The sequence below is a fragment of the Coregonus lavaretus genome (assembly GCF_964263955.1).
Source record: "Coregonus lavaretus genome assembly, chromosome: 33".
NCBI lineage: Eukaryota > Metazoa > Chordata > Actinopteri > Salmoniformes > Salmonidae > Coregonus > Coregonus lavaretus.
This window is the reverse complement of record NC_140020.1, coordinates 32415296-32429562: the sequence shown is the minus strand read 5'-3', so window position 1 is coordinate 32429562 and position 14267 is coordinate 32415296. Positions and strand designations below refer to the sequence as shown.

The 14267-nt window shown below is 40.6% G+C and overlaps 1 protein-coding gene across 1 annotated transcript in view; it reads left to right on the top strand.

Moving 5' to 3' along the window:
• Positions 1 to 11285, top strand: part of LOC311108272 (ATPase family AAA domain-containing protein 2B-like) — a 155099-nt gene extending 143814 nt beyond the window's left edge. The window contains exons 27-28 of the mRNA XM_084150894.1: positions 2159 to 2287; positions 7301 to 11285. Coding sequence (XP_084007020.1) covers positions 2159 to 2287; positions 7301 to 7342 — 171 coding nt within the window. The 3' untranslated portion in view covers positions 7343 to 11285. The remainder of the gene's footprint in view (positions 1 to 2158; positions 2288 to 7300) is intronic.
• Positions 11286 to 14267: the final 2982 nt, after the last annotated feature.

Below are 14267 nucleotides of genomic sequence, written 5' to 3'. Positions count from 1 at the left end.
ATGTGGTACCTTCAGGCATTTGGAAATTGCTCTCAAGGATGAACTAAACTTGTGGAGGTCTACACATTTTTTTCTGAGGTCTTGGCTGATTTATTTTGATTTTCCCATGATGTCAAGCAAAGAGGCACTGAGTTTGAAGGTAGGCCTTGAAATACATCCACAGGTATACCACCAATTGACTCAAATGATGTCAGTTAGCTTATCATAAGCTTCTAAAGCCATGACATCATTTTCTGGAATTTTCCAAGCTGTTTAAAGGCACAGTCAACTTAGTGTATTTAAACTTCTGACCCACTGAAATTGTGATACAGTGAATTATAAGTGAAATAATCTGTCTGTAAACAATTGTTGGAAAAATTACTTGCGTCATGCACAAAGTATATGTCCTAACCGACTTGCCAAAACTATGGTTTGTTAACAAGAAATTTGTGGAGTGGTTGAAAAATGTGTTTTAATGTCTCCAACCTAAGTGTATGTAATCTTCCGACTTCAACTGTACCTTTTTAAAAAAAAAAGTAGGGGCGTGGAAACCAGTCAGTATCTGATGTGACCACCATTTCCCTCATGCAGTGTAACACATAGAGTTGATCAGGTTGTTGATTTGTGTCCTGTGGAATGTTGTCCCACTCCTCTTCAATGGTGGTGCGGAGTTGCTGGATATTGGCGGGAACTGGAACACGCTGTCGTACATGTCGATCCAGAGCATCCCAAACATGCTGAAACATGAGGTGATGGCGGCGGATGAATGGCACGACAATGGGCCTCAGGATCTTGTCACGGTATCTGTGCATTGAAATTTGCCATCAATAAATGTGCCAACGTTGTCCTTAGCTTATGCCTGCCCATACCATAACCCCACCGCCATTGTGGGGCACTCTGTTCACAATGTTGACATCAGAAAACCGCTCGCCCAAACGACGCATAAATGCTGTCTGCCATCTGCCAGGTACAGTTGAAACCTGGATTCTTCCGTGAAGAGCACACTTCTCCAGCATGCCAGCGGCCATCGAAGGTGAGCATTTGCCCACTGAAGACGGTTACGACGCCAAACTGCAGTCAGGTGAAGAAGCCGGATGTGGAGGTCCTGGGCTGGCGTGGTTACACGTGGTCTGCGGTTGTGAGGCCGGTTTACACGTACTGCCAAATTCTCTAAAAGACGTAGAGAAATTAACATTAAATTCTCTGGCAACAGCTATGGTGGACATTCCTGCAGTCAGCATGCCAATTGCACGCTCCCTCAAAACTTGAGACATTTGTGGCATTGTGTTGTGTGACACAACTGCACATTTTAGAGTGGCCTTTTATTGTCCCCCGCACAAGGTGCACCTATGTAATGAACATGCTGTTTAATCAGCTTCTTGATATGCCACACCTGTCAGGTGGATGGATTGTCTTGGCAAAGGAGAAATGCGCACTAACATGGATGTAAACAAATTTGTGCACAAGATTCGAGAAATAAGCTTTTTATGCATATGGAACATTTCTGGGATCTTTTGTATCATCTCATGAAACACGGGACCAACACTTTACATGTTGCATTTCTATTTTTGTTCAGTATAGATACAGTAGTGAGATAGATGGGTAAACGAGAGTCATACTTCTCTCCAAGTGTTCAGAGAGTCACTGTGTCATTATTTGCAGTTGAAAGAGAGACATCCCCTCACTTTAATAATCCTGAGGAGCCCACGCTTTGTTCTTCTGACACACCTCATTCCCCATCAGTTTCTTTTTTTCCTGCCGTCTAATGACTGTAAATCTAGTCGCTGTGTGATTGCTATTTCAGTCTGCATTTTGAAACACACACACACACACACTGTGGCAAGCTGAGACTGAGCGGGTCAATTGAAAGGGTCTTTGACTGTCCAAAGTGCTTAATTAAAGTAGCAGACAAATGTAAACACTGAGCTAATTATGATTAGCCTTAATTAGCTGTCCCTCTGATCTTAATTGCTTTTGAATAAAGCTGACCTCTCTGTGTGCGAGAGAGTTGCACACGTGATGTGAATGCAGGGTATGCGTTTATATTCCCTGTTGAATTAAATGCTATATTTGTGTTCTGCTTGTGTGTGTCTATGGCTTGAATGTGTCCTCTCTAGAGGGAGCTTGTTGTTTCTTGTGTATAATAACATTGTATAACGTGAGTGTTCTCCTCTCCCAGGCCCTCTTGGACACGGTGGTACAGAGGAGTGAAGGCTACAGCGTGGAGCGCTTGGAGAGACTCTTCTCTCTCCTCAGTCAGTGCATCTACCAACACCGCCTGGACTACGACAAGACACGGCTACAAGAGGTTAGACAGACACACACACACGTAGCTACAGACACACACAGGAAAAAGCTTATTTGACCCTTCAAATGCTCGCCTGTGGTAGATGTGTGCTTGGTTCCTGAAAGCTAAAATGGAGTTTGAAGGTGTAAGAATATCCTAAGATAAATACACAGCGCAGAGGACTAGAGGTCAAGAGGGAATTAACGATCAATGGAAATTGTTTTTCAGTTCAACATCTGTTTAGAATCGGTGTAGGGGTTCCAACCAGGGACTCATAGCTACATGTGGCAAGTCTCATTGGTCCAAATAGTCTATACATTGAGCCTGAAACGGGATACTTGGTATTTGGCCGTTGGCCCAATTTTATTGCAAGGAATTCTAATTGGTCAACCACAGGCTTGGGTATAAACTACATCCTGTCTTTTTGTTCAGTGGAGTAACATTGAGGACAGGGAAGAATGAACATCTACCATCTACTTTCCAGCATAACAACTATGATTTGTTCTCTTTGAATAAATATATTTTTCTCCTCCTGATATGCTTTGGGGTCTGTGTTATTGAAGAATAACATCAACTGCTAACAAAGGCTATTACAGGTGTAAATGTAGTAATGACTGTAGCACACTGAGTGTGTCAGTGACAGAGGGAGTAGCCAGTGTTGTCGTATTAACTAGAGGCATATAGCGATGTCTCTGGCTAGTGCCGTCAGTGGAGAGCGGGGGTGCTACTTTGGATACACTGGACAGACAGACAGGCTGTCTGGCCGGCCGCTGGAGAGAGGAGGGTTGTTTGTATGCCTGGTCAGTGTTGGTATTTCTCCTGTCCATGGAACGTGAGCAGAGTTGTATCTTTTAACACAGCAGCTTAACAGATCAGGCACGTCTACAGCACATCAACCCAGCCGGCTAGAGCACATACACTAGGGGTGTAACGGTTCATCAACCCCACGGTTCGGTACATATTGCTGTTTTGGGGTCACGGTTCTGTTTCGTACAGCGGGAAAATTAAATGCCACCAGTTACTTGTAGCTAATTTTGGTTTATTTAAGAAAATCCCAAGTGTTGGTAATCCTGACTCAATATATGATCATGAGTCATATAATGCCTGATGAGAGCACAATCAGGAATAACTTTCTTAAATGAAAACACACGATTACTCAACAACAACACAAAAAATAAAGTGCAATGTACGTGTGAAATCCATATGTAAACATAGCTCAGACATTGTATAGGCCTATGCTATAATGTTGTTGTTTTTTTACAAAGAGAAAGGGGGCGTGTCTGTAGCACGCTACTTCTCATTTCCTGTCACTGTTAAGTAGCTTTCTGTAGCCCTGGAGGTCCATCCATCTGTAGTAAGTGCAACACAGGGTGTATTTGCCAATCCATTGACAACTTTGGTTTTAGCCTGCTTCTATAGAGTCGGTACTACCGGTTTGCTGAAATGGGTGTGAGGGCGAAGTTCGTGACGTGACTCGAGCACTTTCACGAGGTGCTGAAACCCCTTATTCTATTCAACCACTGAGAATGGGCACATAGCCGTGGCTGTAAACATACCTATTGCTCTTCTTTGGCCCAGTCAAAATCAGCTGCGAAGGGTTGCTTGAATGCGGAGGGGAGATGAAGTTGTGATTCCATCTTTCTCCAGTGGTAGGAATACTGGGGTGATGGTGGCGTAAATGTATCAACATGTCTGAGGCATTGGCAGCTGCATAGGCTATTCTCGTTGAGCAGTGGCAACATACTTTCTCTGTCCATCACCGTTATAATCTTCTTTGAAGACAAAATTTTAACAATGATGGAGAATCCTACTGGTTTATCGACACCACCACTCGCCATCGTACAGAACTAGTTCCCGGCTGAGCCTCACAATAGTACAGTTTGAAATGCTGCAATTAAGATTAGAATTTTGATTACAACTTGCGCATAGGCTCTAGTTTTAAAGGAATAGCCTGAAATGTTTTTTCAGCTCAGATTTACCCGAGGCATACAACGCAGTGTATGCATAGCCTATAGGCCTAGTGTATTTATTTTTTGATATGTATTCATTCGGGTTCACAGATTGGGCCAAACCGAGATCCCCATACCGAACGGTTCGGTACGAATACGTGTACCGTCATACCCCTAACAGACACACACATGCAGACAGACACACTAGCCCTTTAGAATGCACTTAGTTACTTTCTGTTGGTAAGATATTTGTCTCTTGTTGTCGTCCATCATCTTGTATGTGCTTGGCAGGGCATGGGGAAATGGTACATGTTGTATAAGAGCTCTGTAGTCTCTTGCCGTGGTCTGACTACTACCTATTCCTAGACGGAATGTTCTCTGATGTTCTGGAGAGGTGAGGCGGGGGAGAAGAAAGGGGAGATGACAGTGCACACTGCGCATTGATGTCCAGCGTTAGTCTGCCTCAACTTATGACAGTGACGTGTGTGTGTGTCAGAGCTGGTGGTCATGGTTAGTGGCAAGCTGTGGGAGCGCACAGTTGTCTGTACGCCCATGGAATGTGTTTTGAGGTGTGTGTGTATCACAGTGATAGGGTGTGAACTTTAAGCCACATTCTGAGAGAAGCAGGGCGATGGAGCAGGGTGTCTTTCCGATACCTCAGGAATGGTGGGTGTTAAAAGCAGGTAACCCTGATGACACACACACACACAAGTAAGTGTTAAAAGCAGTTGTGTTCAAATCCATGTCGAAGTAAAGATTTCTGGGGGTTTTTCTTCTCAGATGCAGTGGGAATGGGTTGACTACACTGAGTATACCAGACATTAGGAACACCTTCCTAATATTGAGTTGCACCGCAGAACAGCCTCAGTTCATCGGGGCATGGACTCTACAAGGCGTTGAAAGCGTTCCACAGGGATGCTGGCCCATGTTGATTCCAATGCTTCCCACAGTTGTCAAGTTGGCTGGATGTCCTTTGGGTGGTGGACCATTCTTGATACACACGGGAAACTGTTAAGCGTGAAAAACCCAGCAGCGTTGCAGTTCTTGACACAAACCGATGCGCCTGGCACCTACTACCATACCCCATTGAAAGGCACTTACATTATTTGTCTTGCCCATTCACCCTCTGAATGGCACACATATATACAATCCATGTCTCAATTGTATCTAAGCTTAAAAATCCTTCTTTAACCTGTCTCCTCCCCTTCATCTACACTGATTGAAGCGGATTTAACAGGTGACATCAATAAGGGATCATAGCTTTCACCTGGTCAATCTGTCATGGAAAGAGCAGGTGTTCTTAATGTTTTGTACACTCAGTTTATATTGCACTAGGCCTCAAAGGGCTTTAAAGTGTATAGGGGAAACTCCCCTCATCCACTTACAATTTCGTATTTTATTAGGATACTTCATGACATTGAGAATAACACCTCACTTCACCATGTGAGCGTATGCTTCTTTTGGAGTGCTTTAATTAATTGAAGACCTGTTAGCAAGTTTGTGTTTTCAGTGGTAATATTCAAGGTATAATTGTCTATACAGATGTAATGCATGTGCTACATAGACAGTATTTTTTATTTTTTTTATTTAGGGTGTAGATCAGCTTTAATATTGCAGATAGATTGTAACTTCCATCAATGTAATAGTCTGCATCACTTCCAATCCCCCATGTTTTTTTTCTCGCATATATATATATATATATATATATATATATATATATATATATATATACACAGTGAGGGAAAAAAGTATTTGATCCCCTGCTGATTTTGTACGTTTGCCCACTGACAAAGACATGATCAGTCTATAATTTTAATGGTAGGTTTATTTGAACAGTGAGAGACAGAATAACAACAAAAAAATCCAGAAAAACGCATGTCAAAAATGTTATAAATTGATTTGCATTTTAATGAGGGAAATAAGAATTTGACCCTATTTGACAGCTTATACATACTATATACATTTTATGGACACAGTCAATTGTTTGTTTTTACTCCTGAACTTCCTCAACCTCTCCGATCATTTTCATGATGTCCATCCAGTTTGCTTCTATATGCCATATCTTTCTAACTGTGCTCTTTCACAAAAGCTCTCAACCTATAACCTATATACTTATTATGGACACAGTATGCTTTACATGAGTTATCTTGTTGTTGTTAGTTGTTGTTATTAGTCCCATCCTTCAGCTCCATTCAACACCTCCCATCTATCTCTTAACACCATCCATATTGGATTTCTATTTGCCATATATTTTTCAACTGTACTGTGCTGTTTTACAAAAGTTCTGAACCCTTCTATTCTCATTGTTTCTACAGATTGTAAATTGAAAATAAACATTTTTGCAAAAATATTATTATATTATTGATCGATTGACTATGACTTTTCAGATCACCCAGTAGTGCTATCTGCAGGGTTAGCTCCAGGTAAATATTGCAATCCTTTAGCTATTCCTGGACCTGTGTCCAAAAACAAGCTACAAATGGACAGTACCAAAACAAATGATCTAATGATTCTGTCTCTTCGCAGCAAAATCTGCAGAGCTAGGAAGATTGTATCCCCCATATAAATAACATTCTATTGGTAGCAAGAATTTTGTATAATAATTTAAATTGAAAAATTATACGTTTTGAATCCGGCGTCGTTTTGCGTATCAGTTCATTAACACTATGCCATGGAATCGGTACGTCAAAAATGTCTTCCCAACTATTTTGCAATATATATGGGATGGCTGTCAATCCTTTGGTCCTTAAATGAAACTGGTATACTTTTTTATTAATCACAATTTTCTTTAACCAATCATGTTCTTTAATGCAGGGCCGACAGACAAGTTCCTTGCTTTTTCCCCCTTCCACTTTCCTCTTCCATTTCTGCGGTAATGCTGCAATTATTTGGTTGTAATTTTGGGTAGAGCAGACATTTCCATATGTTTTTGTTAGCTGCATCTGCAACATAACCCCCACCAGTCCTACCTATGATATCATTTATGAAGATTATATATATATATGATTTTTTAAAATCAATTAGTATCTTTGAGTTTAACCACAATATTTGTTGACCTGTTTGTTTTGATGCTTTTGTTTTTCAGGAGATGGAGAGGAAAGTCCAGAATTTCATTACATTCCTGTGAGACAGCCAGGTTGACCCTGAACACACACACACAAGCAGGGCAGAGACCAGCCTTTGAGCCAAGTCCTTACACACAGAGCAAATATAGAGCCCTGGTCTTAACGTGAGCAACAGAACAGGGGGAAAAAGAGCGGAGAAGAAGAGGAGAGACTTTTCTATGGTGCTATAGTCTCAGGGACCCTGGTCAGACCCAGTCTACAACCAAACAGACTCCTGGACACGCACACACGAACGGTGAAACGGGCGTTCCTGGTGCTATCCTAATCCTTGCTGCTCTTGAGAGTATCTCGGAAACTAACCAACAAAACCGATTGGGTGATGTCATATCTTAACGACGGCCTACTTTTGAACTGGTCATACGCACATGAGCGCGCACACACGTAAACTACATATGTGCTTAGTTATACATGCACATACAGTAGTCACATGTACGTCTACACACACAGTAATCACATGCATAGATTGTCACCAGCAGTGCGAGTATGTGCAGTTAGCTTGGCGGTTGAGACAGTATCCGGTCTTGTTACCATTGTTGAGGCCATGTCATCTCTCAGTACAGTACTGAATCAAGATTATAGGCCAGTCATCTCATAGATACAACAGCTTACAGATCATACTTAGTCATTAAAACAGCTTGGTTTGATTAGCATCTGGATCTAATCAATCATTATGATTTATTTGTTTTTTTATTGTTATGGATCTAATAACCACCCTTCTCACTCCAAACATTGTCCAATGTCCATTAAATGTTTTTAACATGACCATACAGTAGGGTAAAGTTGAAACCGCTGGGTAGAATAAATTGCCATCATGTACATGGATTACAAAAACATCGAATCCCCCTTAATAAACGTGTTACTGAAATGCATCAACGGGAACTTGCCGTGAACATCAAACTAAGTCTTTATTTTTTTTCCACAGTCATAGCAAACAGATTGACATGTGCTGCTTGTGGTAGCTGAATCACAGCTCTGTCTGTAATTATGTGTAATTTCTTTATTCCACACAAGCTGTGCCCTGCTAATTTTTATTTCCTGTCAATCCACACCTAACTAACTGGAGTAACTGGAAGCAATTCATATTGAATTAGACACATTTTGTAGTTTGCACTGCCTAGCATGTGCCTTATTTAACCCCCAATTAACTTTCATATTTCTGAAAGAACAGCTGTTAAGGTTTTTATCAACTGCTCTGTTCCATGTAATGCAGTATAGTGAGTTGGATGTAGAAGTTCCCCTTAACTAACCACAGATCTACGATCAAATTACCAAACTCCTAATTTTAACGGTGGTGTAATATCTGACCCAGGACCAGTGGATAGAAGTTACTTTTACATTTTAGTCATTTAGCAGACGCTCTTATCCAGAGCGACTTACAGTTAGTGAGTGCATACATTTTCATACTGGCCCCCCGTGGGAATCGAACCCACAACCCTGGCATTGCAAACGCCATGCTCTACCAACTGAGCTACACGGGGGGCCAGTACCAAACTCTGCTTAGCCCACAGTAGGAAAGCAGATCTGCTGTTAGTCAGTATTTTCCTGCCCACATGAGTGAAAAAATTGATTTTGAGGACAGTAGGTTTTTTATTATTACTTTCATGTGGAAGGATGCCACAAATTAGTCACAGCAAACGTGGTGCCAATTTCCCCCCAAATAAATGTCCCTCAAATAGGTGCTGAGTTTGTGTGACTATTTTGAGTCGACATTCAAAGGAAAACAAATCTTAACTCTATAAATATTTAGATAAGCAACTTACAGTTACCTATGTATTATGTTGTGCATTTGATTTTTAAAAAACATGTTTTTGAATTTTATGATACGTTGGAAACGATGTTTGGATTGTTATTGCATTGATTGTGAAGCTTCTGACCATGAACAAGGCCATTTAAGGCAGTGCCCTGTTGTTGAGGTGTAAAACAGCATTATATTGTTTGTTTCTTAATTCATTTGTTGATGCTTTTGTTTTTTGATTGTCTACGTCTAATCCATGTTCACCTTGTGGTAAAGATAGGCATTTTTGCCTTTCAACTTTTTCTTGTCTTTCCTTTGGACATGGATGAGTCCATGTTTTGACGAGATATGGCCAGCATCAGTCTTTCACATCCACATCACTGTTAAAAGGTGGACTCCGCAATATGACATGGTTGCAGAAAGTAAACAGCATAATGGAACAATTTCCGCAACAACTAAGAGTGTTGAAGCGCGAGGCTCATCTTCTCCACTGTTTTGGTGCTCTGGCTACCAGCTGTGAAAAGTGAAGCGAACCCTTGCATATGTGCAGATACTGTGTAAGAGTGAAGTCTTGCATCTCGCTCATCTCAATATCTGCGGTGCTGCTCGTGGCAATGGAATTTCGCTGAGCCTACCTTTTAATGCCAGGGTTCTTCAGGTCCTGGAGAACTACTAGGTGTGCAGGCTTTTGTTCCAACCATATCAACTAACTAATCATGGTCTTCTTCAGTCTGGACCACAATTGGGCTGTAACAAAATCCTGCACACCTAGTACTTCTCCAGGATTGGAGAGTTGTAGAGCCCTGCTTTATGCTGATCCAAACTCCGACCTCTGGTGCTTTCCAGCCTAACTCCACGTCTGCCTTCTCTTGGATTGCCAGGTGAAGAAGTAACTATTTAAAATAAATAAAAATGAACATATGCAAACTAGCATTGGAATACTGCAGAGATAGAGAAACCAAGCTACCTCAGCTTAATTTATTTTAATGCTAATAAGACAAACTGTTTACTGGGCGCAAACAGTATTTTGCCATGTTCCAAACTATTGTCACAACACTCGTACAGCTAAGGTACTGGATAATCAGCAGAAGTTCTGTGGCTACCGCGGTTGTTTGGATGGATCACCTTTTCTGTTTTTGTTACTTGTCTATATTGCATTTGAGCCGAGACTAAACATACAGCATTTAATTTCAAGGAAATGTCAAACTGTATATTTCACTTCTGTAGACCGAGACGTCCTAAGTTTGTTTTTCTTTCAGATCGCAGTACTACACTTATTCGCTGGTCTTGTCCATCTAACCACAATCTCCTTTTTTGATTTGAGGGTGATTGTTTTTGCAGACTTGAATCTCTTTCTCGTGGTGTTAATTTTTTTACATTTTATTTAATAACATTAGACATGTTTTTACGTCTAATATCCATTAAAACAGTATTTTTGTACATTAAAAAAGTATTAAACAAATTGGCTAAAGTTGCTAGTCAGTTTTGAGCTTAGTGCTGAAGTGAGGTAGCAGGTTTTGGGGAATAAAGAAGTTTACACGTGTCTCAGGTTTCTTCAGGCTCCACATGACCTTTCAACTTTCCTATTTATTCCATTGTGGTAATTGTTTCTTTAGTTTTTCTTTTAGTTTTGTGGTTATGGACTGTGGCATACTGGATGAGGCTGACATTGACTTATTGGAATTTTTACATCAAAAAACAATAGCGTGTTGGTAGTGTAGATCTTATTCTCGATGCTGACTCAATTTGGCAACCATCTTGTAAAATAACATCAGTCAAAGTTCGTCAGCATTTTTTTGTTCATGTCCCTTTGCCAACATTTGTTTGTTTTTAAGAATTGGGTTTTAAAATGTCATACATTTTTGTCATCCTCTCTTGTTATTTTTGTCAGTTTGGACAAACAACCAATTTTTGTCTGGTAGTTAAAGATGATTTAGTCCAGTATGTAGAAAGAACACAATTTTCCATCACAACTTAATTTAGTTTCTCATTTATACATTACTTACTGAGTTTGTCTTTCGTGTGGGATTTAGTAGGTTTTGTTTTCGTAGCATCGCCATGTTTAAGGATTTCTTCTTGAGGTTAAAGTTTATTGATCATCCTCTTCCCCATCAAGTGTTACTTTGGTGTAAGTTATATTTGAAATGAAAACTTTACTGTATTTCTGAAATAAACTGCTGTGATATACTTGAATAAAGGTGCAAATTGTACTTTGTCGAGTTTTCTTTCATTCCCTCAGTACTGGATGACCTTAATTGAGCTATGCACCTGCCTGTCAAACGACTGAACATACTCATTTTGGCTTTGAAACTGATTCCTTTTAGAGGTTGAAAGAGGTTAGCTATACGCCTCAGAGTTGGATTGCCATGTTAAACATGAGTGATATTGCTAGGTTCAAAGAACCATTCACTCAACAAGGCTTTATTTATAAGACTGCATCAAGACCGTGGTTCTGCCATCCTTCTCTGGCATAATGGCTGGTTTCACTCAAATAAAAATTACGACAACAGTTATCATATTATGGTATATGTATTATGTTTCAATAACATTTGTTAATTTCTCCTTTTGTGGACAGATTTACAGACATACCTGGGCCAAACTTGCAAACATTAGAACAAGTTTTAAATTGAACCTGGACGTGATAGAACGCTACATTGTAACTGGTCCTATCAGATAATGCTATCCGGGATCCTTGGGAAGTCCCTACCCCATTGAAATGTTAAATGGTTATGGAACAGATAGCACAATGAGACCGATATTTCAGCGGATGTATAAATGTGAAGCATTGGGTTGCCGTTTCCGCTCACTACCAAATATGGTGATGAGAGGAAGCCGAGTGGCCGGCAGTGGGAGGAGATGGATTTTGGCCGACATTCTGCAAATTTTCTCATCGATGAAACACAGTTTTCTGTTTCAAAAAGTAGTCTGTAACAAACAGAGTGGACAGCGTTTTGTAGAATTTGCCAAAGTTTCAGTTTTTGTTGTTTAGGAGTGCAAGGACGAATTGTTCTTGCACACGCACACTTCAGAGTAGGCGTTCCCTAATGGAAATTTGCATATAAATGCTAGAACGCGCTTGGCTGCCCACTATGATTAATTAGCTCTCATTGGAAACGACAGGCTCTGGTCTATCTTTGGTTATGGTTTAGGTATCCGGATAGCACTAACCATCACATAACCTGGCACACGTTAGCCCTATGCTTGCTAACCTCACCAAGTAGCAGTGGTTATTTCCTGTAACAAATTCTGCATCAGCCTATCAAAGCTCAAACTTTTTCTCCACAAACCAATGGCATTTCTTAAAATAGGTCAACCTGGCCACCAGAGGGATATATTTAAACCTCCAAAATCAAGGTTTACTTTTGTTTCCCTTCACTCGGTCTGTCTCAAGTGTATAGTGCCAATATTGCATGATCATCGCATCCTTGACAAGGCTGCAAACTCAATTTCGCATATATGACAAAATCCCACACCACACACGTGCTTTCACAGCAATAAAGATGCTATCACTAATTGGTGGCATGATGCACTAAGGCAGTAAACACAGAGACAGATATGGCTGCGAGTTCAAATCCCCCTTGAGGCAAGGTTTTTATTTGAGAAAAAACGCTCCACTGTTGGTCCTTGAGTCAAATAATGCATATGAGACAAAGTAGATGATTATAAAAAAAGTATATAAAACATTGTACATGTAAGTGTAGCCTACACGTCTATGTAATATTGTCCATAGACGTTTAAATTATTTATGTATCGATGCCAGTAGCCTATGTGTTGGTCTGCAAGAGAGACTTCAACAAGAAGCTCCTCATTAAATGTACCGTATATGTAAACTTCATTTACAAGGTTTTGGCTGCACTTCACTTCTCTTCAAAACACGATAAATGTAATTCAACAGTTCAAAGGAAAAAACTACATCTCAACTGGGATTCAAACTTGCCGCAAACGGCGAAAATCACCAAGTGCCAGGCTCACAACACTGAGCTAAACATCAAGTAAACATTTTTTACGTGTCTTAGTAACTTTGATTAGCAGATGGTGCTGTTTGACTGCTGTAAAGGACGCTCTCGTGGAAAAGTGTTCTATCAAGTCCAACTATGTCAACGACAGTGGAGGCTGCTGAGGGGAGGACGGCTCATAATAATGGCTGGAAAGGAGCTAATGGAATGGCGTCAAACAAATGGAACCCATGTGTTTGATACCATTCCACTCCATCCATTAACACGATCCTCCCCAATTAAGGTGCCACCAACCTCCTGTGAACCGGATATAATCACGGCCACCTGGAGATGGGGGTGTATGCTAGTGGGTCTGGGCAGGTGTGATGTAATTGATGTTTGTATGATGTTGTCGTTTGTATGTGTATGTTTTGTATTGTTTATAAAATATCCAATAAAATCCTACCAATTTATTTTTAAATAATCACGGCCACCTGGTGAGGTTCGCATAGGGCTACATTTGCCAGGTTATGTAATTGTAACAGCAAACATGTAGCCTTTGATAACATGCAACTATGTCAACAAGTTTAAGCATCAGCCAATTAAAATCGAACTAAAACATCAGGCTCTATTCAATCTGTAAAGCTGAAGCGTTACAGATTCCGCGACAGAAATGTAAAAGGTAATTCCCGATTGAGCGACATATGAAGCGTGAATGCAGTCTCCGCTAAATCACGCTGTAAAGCTGAACTTCCGCGACGCGGATTGAATAGAGCCCTTAAACGTTTTCTAATATTCGCAAGTATGGCCCCACCATTTTTAGTCCAACCTATCAAGTTTTTTTTTCTAAAAACATTTATACAGAATCACCTTCAGGTTTTAAAATATACATTTTTCCTTCCCGTATTTACAGAATGTCCCCACAACCCTCATCCATACCCAACCCACCCAACAATGATATACAAATATAAAACAAAGGATGGAACAAAAATAAAGATGGAGGAAAAACAGAAATCTAGTGAAACATTTTGATCCTTGGAGCCACTGGTGGTTATTGTGCTTTGGCTGTGTGGAGGAGAAATGCCCCATTGGAGTGTCTTTCTCAGACTCTCTGGGATGTCATGATACAGGGATTCCCTCTCTGCCACTCCCAGGTAAGTCATCCCAGGTAAGTCATCTGACAACAGTGATGTTTCTGGCCCAAAAAGACACTGCAAGTATCCAACGTGTCCTTTTAAACCGAGGGGGAAACAACAT